This window comes from Mycteria americana, chromosome Z, assembly GCF_035582795.1.
Source record: "Mycteria americana isolate JAX WOST 10 ecotype Jacksonville Zoo and Gardens chromosome Z, USCA_MyAme_1.0, whole genome shotgun sequence".
Classification (NCBI taxonomy): Eukaryota; Metazoa; Chordata; class Aves; order Ciconiiformes; family Ciconiidae; genus Mycteria; species Mycteria americana.
In genome coordinates, this window is record NC_134396.1 from 76,463,330 (window position 1) to 76,480,226 (window position 16,897).

General features: G+C 38.6%; 1 protein-coding gene across 1 annotated transcript in view; it reads left to right on the forward strand.

The window, feature by feature from the left end:
• Nucleotides 1-16,897, forward strand: part of ADGRV1 (adhesion G protein-coupled receptor V1) — a 293,978-nt gene that overhangs the window by 91,913 nt on the left and 185,168 nt on the right. Inside the window, exons 56-69 of the mRNA XM_075488638.1 lie at nt 5,068-5,323; nt 7,041-7,249; nt 7,982-8,155; nt 8,559-8,741; nt 9,480-9,659; nt 10,304-10,468; nt 11,821-11,938; nt 12,505-12,628; nt 13,804-13,942; nt 14,081-14,266; nt 14,594-14,826; nt 15,314-15,462; nt 15,562-15,763; nt 16,255-16,474. Of these exons, the coding sequence (XP_075344753.1) occupies nt 5,068-5,323; nt 7,041-7,249; nt 7,982-8,155; nt 8,559-8,741; nt 9,480-9,659; nt 10,304-10,468; nt 11,821-11,938; nt 12,505-12,628; nt 13,804-13,942; nt 14,081-14,266; nt 14,594-14,826; nt 15,314-15,462; nt 15,562-15,763; nt 16,255-16,474 (2,538 nt within the window). The remainder of the gene's footprint in view (nt 1-5,067; nt 5,324-7,040; nt 7,250-7,981; nt 8,156-8,558; nt 8,742-9,479; nt 9,660-10,303; nt 10,469-11,820; nt 11,939-12,504; nt 12,629-13,803; nt 13,943-14,080; nt 14,267-14,593; nt 14,827-15,313; nt 15,463-15,561; nt 15,764-16,254; nt 16,475-16,897) is intronic.

Below are 16,897 nucleotides of genomic sequence, written 5' to 3' on the forward strand. Positions count from 1 at the left end.
CAAGCCACAGCTGAGGGAAGAAAGGGCCAAAAGACTGTAGAAATAAACTTTACACCTGGAAATAATGGGTCTGACATAAAATTAAAAATTTAGAGAGAAATCAACAGAGGGGAAATCAAGGACACCAAACCAATCATACTAAAATTATTAAAGTACTCCTTGAGCATTCCAGATGGATGCTACATGATTTCCCTGCACACATTTGCAAGTAGGAAGAGACAGAAAGGTAAAGTAAAGGTATAATGTTGTTCACAGGAAATTTCTGTTTATCCTTCAGCATAGGTGTAGCCTAAGTGTTTATAGACACGTCTTCCTTGTTGAGAAAGACCTAATCAAGTCACCAGCTCTTTGAATTTAGAAATAAGAATAATATAGATAGATAAAGTATTTCTCAAGTATTTTATCTGAAAAAAAATCAACAAAACTGTTGACTAGACATTCTTCTAATTAGCAGTGATTTTGATACATATTATATGTTCATCATTCTTTTGACATATTTATATGTCGTGGGTTGACCTTGGCTGGCTGCCAAACCGCCACCCAGTTGCTCTTTTACTTCCCCTCCTCAGCAGGACAGGAGAGGAAATAAGGTGAAAAAGCTTGAGATAAAGGCAGTTTAATAAGAAAAGCAAAAGCCATGCATGGAAACAAAGCAAAAAGTGGAATTTGTTCAGCACTCCCCATCAGCAGACAAATGTCCAGCCACTTCCTGGGAAGCAGATGCTCAGTACATGTAGCAGTTGCTTTGGAAGACAAATGCCATCACCACAAATGGTCATCTATATGTGTGTTCTCCCTGCCTCCTTACCCTCAGCTTTTATTGCTGAGTGTGATATTATGTGGTATGGAATATCCCTGAGGTGAGTTTGGGTCAGCTATACCAGCTGTGTCCCCTCCTAACCTCTTGCCCAACCCCAGCCTATGATGCTGTAGAGCACTGCTTGGCAATAGCCAAAATGTTGCTGTGTTATCAACACCGTTTCAGCCACAAATGCAAGCACAGCACTATACGGGCTGGTGTGGGGAAAGTTAGCTCCAGCCCAGCCAGACCTGGTACACTGCAGAAAAAAGGATGTTGAGTTGTCAACAGTTTACTGATTCTTCCTCTTTTTTAATCTTTGAAAGGGTGTTAAACTTGTGTTTTATGCAAGAAACCTCAGTGAAGACAGGTAATTTTGAATAATTTGAAAGGTATATAATGATAGACAGTAAATCAAACATGAGCCAGCTATGTGTGCATAGCGGTCTGAGGCAGAGCATTGCCAGGAGGTCGAGGGAGGTGATCCCTCCCCTGCACTCAGCACTCGTGAGACATATCTGGAGTGCTGGGTCTAGTTCTGCGCTCCCCAGAATGAGAGACGTGGGCATATCGGAATGAGTCCAGCAGAGGGCCATGAAGATCATGAACGTATTGGAGCATCAGACACATGGGAGGAGGCTCAGAGAGGATCTTACAACTGTGTATAAATACATGGGGTCAAGAGTAAAGAAGACGGAACCAGATACTTCTCGGTCATGTCCTGTGCCTGCAATGGGCACAATACAGGAAATTCCATTTAAACATGAGGAAAAATCTTTAAGGATAGTGAAACACTGGATCAGGTTACCCAGAGAGATTGTGACGTCTCTGTCCCTGGAGATATTCAAAACCTGGCTGGACATGGTCCTGCTGTGGTTGAATCTGTTCTTAGCAGGGGCAGTTGGATTAGGTGATCTCCAGAGGTCCCTTCCAATCTCAACCATTGTGTGATTCTGTGATAATGAAGATATATGATCACTTTGAAACAACTGAGCTGTTTTCTGAACTTGGAGTGTAGTTGTCAGAAAGAGGTCTCAGGTTGAATGCCTGTTTATGAAGCAGACAGCTATAGGTAGCTTGATTATACCAAACTCATTTTCATAGAATCATAGAATCATCTTCAACTGGGAATTTGGTCTCTCTGATCGTTATGCTTCTGATTGAGAATTTATTTCTTGCTTTGTGACCTGTGCTTCAAATTATTTTACCAAGTTGCATTTTCTTCAAAGTGTTTCTTTGAAAGTGACAAGTGTCACTTGTCTTTCTAGGTCTCATATTTTTTTCCATACACTTCTTTTATATATATACGCAGCCTGGGGAACAAACAGGAGGAACTGGAGCTCCGTGGCCAGTCAGAAAGTTATGATATCATAGGAATAACTGAAACATGGTGGGACAACTGACATGAGTGGAGGATGGCGGTGGATGGCTATAAGGTGTTTCATAAAGACAGGCGGGGAAGAAGAGGAGGAGGACTTGCACTCTATGTTAAGGAGAACCTTGAATGCATAGAAGTCATCTAGGGGAATTCTGGAAGCCCTATCGAATGCTTCTGGGTCAAGATCAGAGGGGTCGTCTCCAAGGGGAATCTTACAGTAGGCATCTGCTAATGACCTCCAAACCAAGATGATAAGGCCAACAAAGCAATATTTGGGTCACTTAAGCAAGCTTCGGGTCAACAGAACCTGGTCCTTATGGGTGACTTCAACCACCCAGACATTTGTTGGAAGAACAATACAGCAGCTCACATGTCATCCATCAAGTTCCTGGAATGCGTAGAGGACTGCTTCCTCATCTTAGACATGTTCCACATGTTAGATGTGCCAACCAGGAGTGAGGTACTGCTGGACTTGCTACTCACAAAACAAGAAAACCTGCTTTGTAATATGTATCTCGGTTAGTGATAGCTGCAGTGATCACAGTATGGTGGAGTTTGGGATCCTGCTGAGCACGCTGAAGGTTAGTACCAAGACAAAGGTTTTAGATTTTAGAAAAGCAAACTTCAGCTTGCTCAGAGCTCAGTTAGGAGGGGTTCCCTGGGAAGCTTCCATGGAGGATAAAGGAGCTAGCGAGTGCTGGGAGTTTTTCAACAACACTTTCCTGGAAGCACAAAAACAGTTCCTCCCCTTTAAAGGTAAGGGAAGTAGGCAGAGCAAGAGACCCCGTTGGCTTAGCTGCAAGCTTCTGAGTCTGCTCAAAACCAAGAGATTTTTTACGCTGTACCAGAGATGGAAAAGTGAACGAATACCCATTGAGAACTACAAGGGCATTGCCAGGGTGTGCAGAGATGCAGTTAGAAAAGCAAAAAGCTCAGCTTGAATTGAAATTGGCCAGAGATGCCAAAAACCACAAGAAAGGGTTCTTCAGGTACGTAAACAACAAGCAGAAACAGAAGGAAAATATTGGCCCACTGTTAAACAGGAGAGGTGAATTAGTCACCAACAACGCTGAAAAGACAGATGTTCTCAACACTTTCTTCACCTCTCTTTTTACCAGCACTGTTGTGCCCCAGGCTTTGGGAACAAAAATCCAGCTTGATGCAAAAACAGACCCACCGTCAGTGAAGGAAGAGTTGGTATGTGAACTATTATAGGAGCTTGACCCCTACAAATCGATGGGCCCTGACATTATCCGCCCGAGGGTGTTGAGAGAGCTGGCTGACGTCATTATGAAGCCACTTTCCATAATCTTTGAGAAGTCATGGAGATCGGGGGATGTCCAAGAAGACTGGAAGAAGGCTAATGTCACCCCCATCTACAAGTAGGGCTTAAAGGAGGATCCAGGAAATTATAGGCCCATCAGTCTTCCTTCAGTCCCTGGGAAAGTTATGGAACGAATCCTGCTGGGGGCTATCACAAATCAAATGAAGCAAGTGATTGGGACACCAAGGGCAAATCATGCTTGACAAACCTGATTGCCTTTTACGACAAAGTAACCTGTGTGGTTGATGTGGGGCGAGTGGTGGACATTGTCTACTTGGATTTCTCCAAGGCTTTCAATATGTTTTCCCACAGCTTCCTCCTAGAGAAATGGATGCGTTATGGTCTAGACAAGTGGTCTGTGTGATGGGTGGGGAACTGGCTGACAGGTCGCACCCCGAGGGTGGTGGTAAATAGCTCATTTTCAAACTGGCAACCTGTCACAAGTTGGGTCCCCCAGGGATCGATACTGGGTGCAACGCTGTTTAGTATCTTCATAAGTGATCTGGATGATGGGATCAAGTGTACCCTGATGAAGTTTCCTGATGATACCAAACTGAGTGGGGAAGTGGACACTTCAGAAGGGAGAGCCACCCTGCAGGAATACCTGGATAGGCTGGAAGAGTGGGCTAACAAGTTGAAGTTCAACAAGGACAAGTGTAGGGTCTTGCACGTGGGAAAACCCAGTCCAGGAGTGCAGCACAGGCTGGGATCCACTCGGCTGGGGAGCAGCTCTGTGGAAAGGGACCTGGGGGTCCTGGTGAACAACAAGCTCAAGATGAGTGAACAGTGTGCTGCTGTGGCAAAGAAAGCCAACAGGATGCTGGGTGCATCAACAAGGGCATCACCAGCAGAGATAAAGAAGTCATTATCCCACTCTACTCAGCACTTGTCAGGCCACACTTGGAATATTGTGTTCTGTTTTGATCCCTGCTACGCAAAAAAGAAGTGGACAGGATGGAGAGGGTCCAGAGAAGGGCCACAAAGATGATCAAAGGACTGGGAAGCCTGCCATATGTGGAAAGGCTGGGAGAACTGGGTTTGTTCAGCCTTGGGAAAAGAAGGCTTAGGGGAGACCTTATCACCATGTTCCAGTATTTAGAGGTGGCTACAAAGAAGATGGAGACTCTCTTTTTACAAGAAGTCACATGGAAAAGACGAGGGGTAATGGGTACAAGCTAATCCTGGGGAGATTCCAATTGGGCACAAGAGGAAAATTTTTCACAGTGAGAACAATCAGCCATTGGAATAATCTCCCCAGGGAAGTGGTGGATTCCCCAACATGGGACATTTTTAAGATCCGGCCAGACAGGGTGCTGGGCCGTCTTGTCTAGACCATGCTTTTGCCAAGAAAGGTTGGACCAGATGAACCTTGAGGTCCCTTCCAACCTGGTATTCTATGATTCTACGATTCTATGATTCTATGATTCTATTTTATATATACGTGTATATATATGTGTGTATATATATATATTTTTTTAATTGATAGAGTTTTACAGAATAAGACAGTTGGTATAACAGCATTGATAAGAAGTTTGACTTTTTTTTCCACTCCCTCTAAAACTTTAGATTACATTTTCAGAAGGTCAGGCCCTGTCCACAATCACACTGACAATTCTCGCGGACAGTGTTGCAGAGCTTTCAGAGACTGTGGAAATCACACTCACTGGTGTTACCACTGTGGGTGTTCAGGATACCACAAAAGGAGCTGTCATCGATCCCAAAAGGGCAAGAGCTGTACTTACCATTTTACCCAGTGACTCTCCATACGGTGTGATTGGGTGGCATATGGACTCCCTCTTTGTTAAAGTCCTAGAGCCAGAAGGTAAGCCTGTTTCTTGATTCTTAGGAAAAAATATATGTTTTTTCAAAGTCAGCATTGTTGAAGCTGTAACACTGGTTATATATATATATATAAAAAATATGTCATATATATATTTTATTTATATATATATATGCATTTTTCTATTAAAAATTTGTAGCAGAAATATCCTTTAAAGTATGTAACTATGCTATTTCATTACATACTTTTTATGCTGTATTTCACATTGCATGTATCAACATTATCCAGTCCTTTTTGTTTAGGGGGTAAGTTACTAAAATCCTGGCATCTCGTGTTGCAAATCACTAATACGTAAAATACTTCTATTTAGATAAAAAGCCGAACCTGCCCATTTAAAGGGATTAATATATAGTTTAAATTAATTTACATAGAAAGACTTCCCTCATGAATTGGGTCAAAAAGGGAAGCTTTTTATTCTGTGGGATAGGGGAAGGAAGGAAGCAGAGCAAGAGTGAATTGCATTTCAAGAAAACGGAACTGGGGTTTTTCTGCTTGCCAGCTGCATGTTTGATTGGGTTATGTCAGTTTTCCTTCCAAGCACCAGGTGAAATGGCAAAGCATCTGCCAGGCAGTTGGCCAGAGGAGGACTGCTGCGATGCTCCGGTCCTGCCCTCCGTGCTGGCCCAGGGAGCTAGCCAGATGATTGCTCTGGCATTCTCTACAGCCTGGTGGTTTTCCAGCAGCTGTCTGATGGGCTATTCATACTTCAAAAGCCCAACTGAAATTTCCTGGCAATCTAATATTCTGTCCATATTAACAAATACGATTTATGAAAAATACATTTCCCATCAGAATATTATTGCAGCTAAAACCTCCTCACCTGTTCTATTTTAAATTGAATTCGTGTTGCCCCTGTTTTAGCACCTGAAAGTATTGTGAAGGGATTCTGTTGGTTCCTTACCTGCACACACACACACACATTATAAAAGTTTGTACTTTTAAGTTAGGAATCAAGGCATTTTCTTAGGTTTCATTTGTTGCACAGTTTCTTTTCCAATCTTTAAATGTTGTATTTTTAATGAATTATATACAGTTGCTAACTGTGAAATAGTATCTATTTAATACAAGTAATAGAAACTAGTCTGAAGTACAAAGCCTGTTGCTTTTTATCTGTTTCTATTTCTGCAGTCATAAACCCAGCACTTTTAGCCAAATGCTGTGTTTGGTGGCTTATTGGAAAAAATTGCAAATCTGCTTTCCCAAAAAGGATCTGACCCTGACTGATACAAGTGTATCTCATTTTCTTTACTCATTTGTATTGAGGAAATGTAAAATTTCCAGAGTGACTGCTTCCAATGCTGCTTTCTGTACTAGAATCAATAGTGATCTCCTAGGCATGTAAAGGCCAGGCAAAATAGTGAGATGGGAGTTTTGAAGGAAAACTGAATAAAAACGGCAATGTTGAAGTAACAGTTTGTGTAGCGAGCATTTGAAACTGTAGATGTTCTGTATTTTATTATTCCTCTAGATGTAGTTTTAAAATGCTTTCCAGATGTACACACTGTGTGTTGTGTGTGTTCACACCACTTGTATGTGCTCATATTTCCGAGTCATTGAATTATCCAAGTATTGTTGTGTTGCTAAGCAGAATTGAAGTGGGCTCTAGCAAGCAGCTCCAGTACAATTAGGTGAGCTGAAAATCAAGCAGGGCAAGGGTTAAAACAATCATGTCTGGATTTTTCCCCCCACCTTGTTATAGGGCGAGTGAATTCAACTGCTCTTACTTTACAAATCGTTCGAGAACAAGGGTTTGTTGGAGAGATTGCAGTTCAGCTGAGCACCGCACCTAACTTTGAGCTCCCCCTCTCCAACCAAGCAACAGAGAATGAGGATTATATACTGGAAAAAAAGACAATCGTTATGGCAGAGAACACAACAATAACTTCTGTTGTAATCACTATTTTGCCTGTGAGTAGTCTAACAACAACTTTAGCTAATAATGTCTTTTAAGGAAAGGGAAAATGGTACTGTTTCTATACCAGAAGTAGGATTTAGCATTCTAGAAAAGGTTAAGGTGGGATTCTTGCCTCATCAGGTGGTCGTATATAGGTAAGAATTGCAGCCAAGTCTTTCAAAATAATTCAAGTACTCATTGCTGAGAATGAATCAAATTCTTTGTTTTGCTGTAGTCCCAAAATTAACATATAATAATGACAAAGGAAAAAATAATAAATGTCTAGATGCTTCCTGGTTTTTCAACTTGTTGCAGGTTTTTACAGAGGATTTATTTTACTTTACATGCCTCTTAATAGATTTGTTCTGTAGTTCAGGAAATGTTAATTTTTCACCAAAAATATGTATATTCTTTAAATGTATTCAGAATGGAGGTATTGCTTTCCAAGTTCTGTCTTAGTTTCTGAAATCTAGCCACCTTTCTTATAGATAGGAGAAACAAGTGACAGCCAGCAATGCTTTCCACCATTCTTACAGATCTGGAATCTGACTGCCAACTTCAGTTTCTAAAGCTCAGCGAAGGTAGTCTTTTCCCCTTTCATATGGTGTGAAGCAAGGGATTGGTTATATGGTCCCAAGTGCTGAGAATTTTTGAACAGTAAGCAACCTACAAGTAGTCAGCTTCCTGCATGTATTATAACTTACAGTGTTTAATTAAAAAAGTGGCATTTAAAAATATTTTTGCAGGACAATGTTCCAGAATTGCAGGAAGGATTTATAATCAATATTACTGATGTGCAACTGGTCGATTCGCCCACTGGAGGTCAGCCAAGTGTGAAGAGGCTTGGGTTAGAAATCGCTGAAATCACAATTGAAGAAAATGATGATGCTAGAGGAGTAATTGGTTTCAATGTTACAAGGGTAAGTCTGAATGAAAAATATTTAAAGTAGCATTCCATCAGGAGAGTCTGTGTTTTCAGACTGGTTTTGGTAGTGTTCTAACAGGCTTTATGAGACTAAATGGTTCTGGATAAAAATGCCAGATACCAGACAAACAATTCCTTCTTAAAAGGTTCTTCACAATTAATATATGAAGTTTATCAGGGAGCTGGAAGTGCTAAAACTGGTGTCATAGGATATTCTGAAAGGGACTTCAGGAGGTCGTCTAAGCCAGACTTTTGCTCAGAGCAAGGTCAATGCTAAATTCAGACCAATTTACAAGTGATTATGTATTTCTTCATTTTTTTTTACCTGCAAGTCAATATGCAAAAAAAAAAAAAAAAAGGTTGCTGTGACACTCAGCAGTTTGTTGTTGAATTTACAGGATATAACTGGAGCTGTTGCTGGTTATGAGGTACCACCACCACAGAACATACTGAAACTTCCAGTTGTTCGACAGGCTGGGAGGTTTGGGTCAGCAACTCTGTATTGGGAAGCCATTCATTCAACTGCTGGCTTTGAAGACTTCACACCATCATCTGGAAACCTTACATTTGCAGATGGGCAGGTATGCACTTGCTGAAAACTTAACTGTCTCCGGGTTACCAACTTAAGAGTTTCTCATGTTTTCTTCCAGCAGAATTTTCATCTTTTCATTGAAAACATGTTATTTATGGCCTTATGTATGTGAATGGTTCTTCTGACTTCAGTTCTTTACCATGGAAAAGCAGAATGTTCATAAGCATTGACCAAATAGGGTTGCATGCCTTTGGTACCTCCACAAGCGAAGACATAATTTCTAATAATAAAGCCTGTTACACTGAAAACTTGTAACATAACCTGTCTTCTCTATAAATTCTCAGAATAAGCCTGTATGTTTTCTTAGCTGTGTTCTACATACAGTTTTACATTTCATGCTCCCCCCACAATACTTAGTGTACACAAGGGGTTTTGATTTTAAGTGAACAGAACTGGTCTTTGGCAAGTAGAAGGATATACTTTGTGAGCAGAATTTTGGCTTAAGTACAATTTTGTCTACCTGCACTTTCTACTGCGTACCAAAGCAGAGCAGTCTGCTGAGTTTAACATACAAGATTTATGTTGATGGACTTAAAAGCCACTCTTGGAAATTTTGTTATTGTATTAGAAATATACAAGTACAATAAGAAATAAGCACAACTGAACAATGTGTGTTTATCTATTATGAGACAAAATTTACCAGTTTTAAATTTCAGATTTCTTCAAACAATTCACAGAATATTATAATTGAAATTTTTTGCTCTTTTTTTTTTAACAATTTCTGCAGGCTACAGGAGAAATAGAAATTACAGTCATAGATGACAGTGAAGTTGAATTCCTTGAGATATTCAAGATTGCCCTGGTGAGGGTGACGGGTGGTGCAAGACTTGGGGATGACACCCTGGTAACTGTCGCTATTCCACCAAATGACTCCCCTGTTGGAGTATTTGGATTTGAAGAAAAAAATGTGAGTTTGATTTGGATTGCAGTCTTTTCTGCTAAAGCTGGATAGTGGGTTTGTGTCACTGATACATAGCCGATTTTGGTAAGCCTTCATTGCAGTGGAAGACATGACTTCATTGAAAGGCATATTTGTGCTTGCCTTCATCTAGCTGTGTAGCATCATAATAACGATGAACGTGCTGCTGCACAGATGCAGATTTCTGCATGACTGAATCAATTTCATTCAGTATACTAACAATTCAGGACATCCCAGGTAGGATTTTTGGTGGTCTGTTGAATATTAAAATGGTTTTGTAGTAATCTGTATTACTGAAAGTAAAATTTGGAAAGAAATTAAGAAAAGTATCTCCTCTTAGTTCTTGTCAGTGAATGATTCTTCTGCTCTCCATTTTGCTGGTGCTGTGCCCGCAAATGTGACTCATTGTCTGTAATTGTTTTGAATCATAGGGCATTCAGAAATAACATGAGTGACTGATCTTTGCTAGCAGAATTCCACACATTCCTTAACGTCTATTATCTTCCTGTTGATTTTCACTCTTGTCCATATTTTACATTGTCATTGATAATGTTTTTTGTTGTTTATCTCAAGTCAGTACCGACGGCTTTTGCTACAGCCTCTCCTACTTTCTCCTCCTCTTTCTTCATCAGGTAACAGTGAAGGAACCTCAGACACCTGATGACTCTGCTGCAGTTGTATTGCTCACTGTAAGTCGAAGTCAGGGAGGACAAGGAGCAGTTAAAGTGTTATGGATTCTTGAGGAAGCAGCCAGATATGATCTGACCCCTCTGAATGGTACCCTTCACTTCAATGAGGTATTTCTGATATTGCAATAAATTATTTACTATTAGATTTATAAATACTTTCTTTTTCTTATGTATGTTTGCATGATTGTTGTTACATGTTTATAGAAGTAGGGGGTTACTAAGTACTATAACACTAGAAAAAAGCCAGTTTGAACTGGTGGGGTTAGCAGTATGCAGTGTTTTTTCAAACAGAAAAGGAAAGCTGCCATGCTCTTTTTAAGGCAGCATAATGTAATCATCAGGAAGACAGGCTCTTTAAATCTGAATTGTTTTTACAATTAAGAAAGAGGAACAAAAATGTACTGAATGTGAGGAATGATTATAGAAAAATTTATTCCATTGCATTATCAGACAACTCAAAGAGAGATTTGATATTGAAAGGGTGAGAAGGATAAATGAAAGCTCATAATTTGCAGATTTTAAAAAATAAATAATAAAACACCCTAGTGACTTTCAAACTGAACGGTGTTATTTGATTTGTGTTTCATGGCAGGTTAAAACTCTGAAGTAGGAGCCGAAATATTGGATATTGTCAAGCTATTGTTGATACCTTAACATTGATCTTTTACAGTCTACTTGAAATATTTAATGAAGAGAAGTGTTTTAACATAAAGCATAATCTGTTCTGTCTGTACAAGCCTATTTTGCATTAAATAAATAGGCGTACCAGTTGTTTCTTTTACTTTTAATCATCTGGAAGATAGCTTTTTTTGGTAAGACCACCAGTATGTGGCAAAGTTTTGCTATCATTTTGCTATCCTTTCTCTACTGATAGGCCTGGACATTGTTTTTTCTTCCTGAAGTTCTTATATATGCATACATGTAAGAATACAAGTATGTATGTATGGTCTACTAAAGTTATACAATCTGTACCTACTTTTTTCCTACATTCTTATTTTAAGCATTTGCTACTGCCCACTGACAAAATTGTGGATTACGCAGGAATTTGCTATGACCTAATGAATCTAATCTTAATAATCTTAGTCCTTAGAATGTATGTATTCTATTGAATATGCACTTTCTGATGGAAAAGATTTTGTGTAGAAAGTTTCCTCTACGTTGAAAACTTTTATGTGAATACAATTTCACAGTAATTTCAATTGTTATTCAGTTGAAAATAGCCAGGGTATTTTTGGGGTGGCACACAATGTTTGAGAGACAAGTTTTACTATTTATTAATCTATGAGAAAACATTTCAGCCAGATCAGAAATGTCATATTTAACAAATATTACAGAATATATCAAGCATATGCATGCTTAACACTTGATTTGTTAAGGAAAAAAACCTTTTTTATAATACTATAATTTTTTAGTTTCACTTTATATATATATGTCTGTCTTCTGGTCTTTACATGATGCAGACTGAATCCCGGAAGCTGGTTGTTCTACATGCGGTACAAGATGGTCTGCTGGAGGGGAATGAGACATTTACCATTCAGCTAGTCTCTACTGGTGATGCAGAGATATCCCCTGTAAATGGTAAAGAATTAATTCATTACATTCTATTTTGAGACAATTCATATGAGGATTCTAGTAAGTCTGTTCATATTATTTTAGTCTGCAGTGCTTATATATTTTGTGTGCAGCTAGTTGGTAGCAGTTTTGACTGTCAGTCTTTTTCCCAAAATTGTTCCTTGTCTGAAGAAATCAAAGAGAATTTTAGATCATAATTTTTCATTCTAGGTCAATTGTTGGTGTAGACTTTTGTGTTCAGATAGTTAACATTGTCTGTAAAGAATTCTTTAATGGAAAGAAGCAAAAACCAAAACCAACTTCAGATGTGTAAGAATCATAGAATAATTTTATTTGTAAAGGACCATCCAGGGGGGTCATCTAGTTGAAAACCCTGCTCAAGGAACAGGAGACTTCACAATTAGATCAGGTTGCTGAATGCCTTGTCCACTCAAATTCTGAATATCTCCAAGGATGGGGATTCCATGGGCTCTCTGGGAAGCTGGTACTTAACCACTCATGTCGCAAAATTTACGAAAGGTAGCTCATTAGTTTGTTTTCATTTACCATGAAAAGCTTTATTCTCTTCATAGGTGCTGCAACCATCATTATTGTGGGCGATGAAGGAGCTTCTGGGGTGGTTGGGGTAGCCCATTCATCCAAGCATGTTCTGATTGGAGAACCTTCAGGAAATTATAATGGAACTGCTCTTATTAGGTGGGTACATCACTCATTTTTCCAAAGGAAGGACAACAGCTCAGTTCCAAGAGTAAGAGACTCCACATTTGGCAATAATTTCCTGAGTGCTGGATTTCGTTATCACTTCTAAAATCATAACTATTTTTAAAATTAGATGCTTGTTTTTCAAGAAGGGCAGAATACACTATGTGTCTTTTCAGTGTTCCTGGGGAGCTCCAAATATTCCTGTGTGTCTTCAAGTTATTTACAACATTGATGCATTAAAGGAAGAGGATTCTAATCAAAGGAAGGGGGAAAGGGAATCAATGACATTTGAAGATGCTTTGTGCTTTTCAGGATTCAGTTCAGTTTCAGGATTGGTGCCTGAACTGTATTTCAGTATATCGCTATGATGGATAGCATAACCGAAGTGGGAACTGGGTTTTTAGTTGAAACAAGGTGCAATTATTTCACTGCATTCAGTCAGCTGAAAACAGGATGAAGAAATGAAGATGTTAGCATACCTTCTAAGAGTATTGGAAAAAAGGATTACAACACCTTCCCTTGGTGAACAAGCAAATATAAGCAACAGAACAGCTTCTCATGCTACCCTGAGAAGCCCAAAAGATAAATGATGCTTTGTGCAGTAGTAGTTGTAGATCATGTAGTAGATCATATTAAGTGTACACAATTTTTTGCCATGAGTTAGTTCACCAAGACAGATGTCATGAGTAGGATTAGGCTCTAGGTTTTTAGACAAGTGACAGACAGAACATTTCTCAAGCGATCTCATAGCAGTATTCTAGTGTCCTTCTGCCTTAAAAACCAAATTGCCTCTGGGCATTACCCTTAAGTCCCATTTCTCTTCTGTTTTGCATATCTATCTCTGGAAAAGCAGAAGAGAACCAAGACAGCTCAGTTTTCAGCCCTCTCCTTTGGGCTGTAAGTGCAAAGAAACTTTAAAGACCTCTTCGTAAAAATACAGCTCCAGATGCCTCCAACACAGGGAAATAAAACAGAACTGCAAAAATTTTATTGCTCTGAAGAGGCAATTGTAAAGATCTTAACAGTGACTTAGTACATTAAAACTCAAGCTTCACAGTGCTGATAACATTTCTTTCATGCATAACAATGTGATATACTGTCTGTCTCTGGATTGGATATTAAATATTAAAGGTAGAAAATAAAATCTGTCTTTGTATTCTTACTTGCAGCCTGATACGTGGCCCAGGGATTTTTGGTGAGATCATAATATATTGGAATATAACACCTCCTCATCACACAGAATTTATTGAGACATCGGGGACCTTGACAATGCGAGACAGGCAGTCTGCAGCAGTTGTTCTAATACAGGTATATGAGAGATTTTACACCAGTAGCTATTTCAAGTACTTCCTTTTATTTCGTTAGCACCTTGGTTAGAAATTAGTTATACTTCTCTCCCTGGAAATGGCTTAAATCTCTTTAGATTTCATTGGTTCTTCTCCCTAGGCTGTAGATGACAACCGTCCTGAGGAGAAGCATTACTACCAGTTTAAACTAACTGGAATCAGTGATGGAGGACTCATAAATGAATCTAGCAGCACAGCAAATATTACCATGGCCGCCAGTGATTTTCCATATGGAGAGTTTACATTTTCACGGGAACTATTGCAAACAACAGAAGAAGAAAAATGGGTATTAGATTAAAATTCCTTCTCGTGTAAAATATTGATAGGTATCAATATTGTTGCTAGATTTATGCTTAACTTTAGAAAAAAAATAAAGATTGATTCTACATTTATCATAGCACAGTCTCCAGAATGGCTGTCTGAGACTTTTGGAGCTTTTTAATACTCTGAGAAAGAAGGCTATCTGCTAAGTTACGTGTACTCTGTACTTACGAAAGCAAATCGTTGTTACCTGACAGAGCCATTGAAAAGAAGCCTTTAGAACAGTCTCCTAAAGGCAGCTGTAACGGAAAAACAAAGCCATTTTTTAAAGAAAATGTCCTCTTTTCCTCAGGTTAACATCACTATTGTGCGTTCCAGGGGATCCTATGGCAAAGTGCGTCTTTGCTTTCAGATAATAAATGGAACTGCAGAGGAGGGAGTTGATTTTACTCCCACAGTAAGGGAATTGTTGTTTGAACCACATGAGGAGAGTAAAATTATTTTGGTTGAAATTCATGATGATGACTTTCCTGAAGGTCCTGAGGACTTTTCAGTGATGATTACCAAAGTGGAACTCCAAGGAAGGTAAAGATAAAATTCCCAGTTGATTGATTACAAGCAGAAAAACAAACTATATTTGGAATCTGATATACCTGCATAAAGTCACCACTGGATTTCAGCTGTTTTACTGTAAAATTTCATAAGACAGCTATAATGGTAAGCATAATAGAAATTGGATGTATGGGGAACCCAATTCTTTTAACATTAGTATGAAGATTTTGCTGATTAAGATGTATTAAAGCTAAAAATCCATACATTACGTACAAGTTGTCAAGTTGCATGAAATTCAAATAAGAAGATAAATTGAGAAACAAAAAAAGAAAGATACGCATTTCTGTGAATAAACTACTATTTTTGCATATATAATAATTTGAAATAGTGTGACAAAAAGTCTTCAGTGATAACTGTCAGAAAATAAAAGTATTTGTGGTAATTGACAAATTGTCATACCTGCTTTTTAATGCTGTCACAAGAATTTTTAATGTAATTTTGTTTTTTATGTTCTTGCAAGTGGATTTGATTTTACCATAAAAGAAAATGGTCTACAGATGGATCAGCCTCCGGTAATAGGAAATATCTCCACAGTACGAGTCACTATAGCAAAAAGTGATAATGCAGAAGGCATCATAGAATTTGATCCACAGTATATCCTTCTACAGGGTAAATTTACCTTAAGTTTTCACTGTGATTTAGAAGATAAGTCTGTGGCTATGGCATAAATTTTGAAACAAAATAACTTTTTCTCAATTATTCTTGCAGTGGAAGAGGATGCTGGATTAATCATGATTCCTGTTGTGAGAAAGCATGGAACTTATGGCTATGTAACAGCTGATTTTCTTTCTCGAAGTATTTCTGCACTTCCCAATGGTGTTGACTATGCCATCCATAATACTTCTGTCATTTTTTATCATGGCCAGAACCAGACTTTTATTTATATCTCTATTATAGATGATGAAGAAAGGTAATTAATTTTCCAGTAATTTATTCACTAATTTACTTCTGAGGAATCCTTTTTTAACATGTGAAGTATTCCTGTGTGTAGAATTGGAACTGAAAAACAAATTTCTGCAGTGCTGAAAAATCACCTAAATTTAAAGGGAGAAAAAAAAAGCTGTTGTTAGAGTTTCATAATTCCTGTTAAATTTTATGCAAACAAATATATTTTTTTATTTAGATTGTCAGAAATTTTGGGTGTTACTTGTACTGCTGTGAATAATAAAATATTTTGCCGGGTTTTTTTAAATTTAACACGTCTAGAAACTAGAACATTATTTTTATTTCTGATATCACCATTCTATGCAAATGGGTGGAATCTTCGACTGCAGGCTTACAGAGATGATTTCTGTATACCTTTAAACTGATCCAGTTGGATGCATGATTGAATTACTAACTATAGTTTTAATTATTTTTTTTCTCGGATATCTCAGAATCTCTTTTTCTTTTTCCACGCAGTGAATTTGCAGAGCAATTTGAAATCCAGCTGACAGGAGCCACTGGCGGAGCAGTCCTTGGGCTCCACCTAGTGAGCCAGGTCACCATTGCTAAAAGTGACTCCCCCCAAGGCATCGTCCGATTTCTTAACCAAAGTCGAATTATTCTTCCCAATCCTGATACACCCACGGCAGTGTCCCTGGTGCTGGAAAGGACTGGAAGATGGTTAGGGGAGACAGAGGTGGGCCCTGGGTGTCACAGACTGAATGCTTTCTAGGGACTAGGTCAAAAAGCTCCTGTATTTTCCTCCAAGAGCTTCTTTGTGACTGATTGCTAATAGGATAATTGCAGCGTTTTATTAAACGTGAACTGCATACAGGTGCAGTATAGCAGGAAATGTTACCCTTTTAATCTTCTCTTTCTCTTCCTGCATTCTTTCCTTTATTATAGTCTTGTGTACTTTCTTTTGAACTAGCTCCTAATTCCATTTAAAATATGGTTAATTTCATGCACCACCAGTAATTTAATTTAATTCAGTTGAATTACTTCCTAAAGCTGGTCAAACTCTTCTCAGTAAATTGTTTATTAGGAGTTTTCTAGATTTCTTTTTTTTTTTTACTCTGTACAGACCACTGATAAAGTGAAGATATAAATATGAACGAAG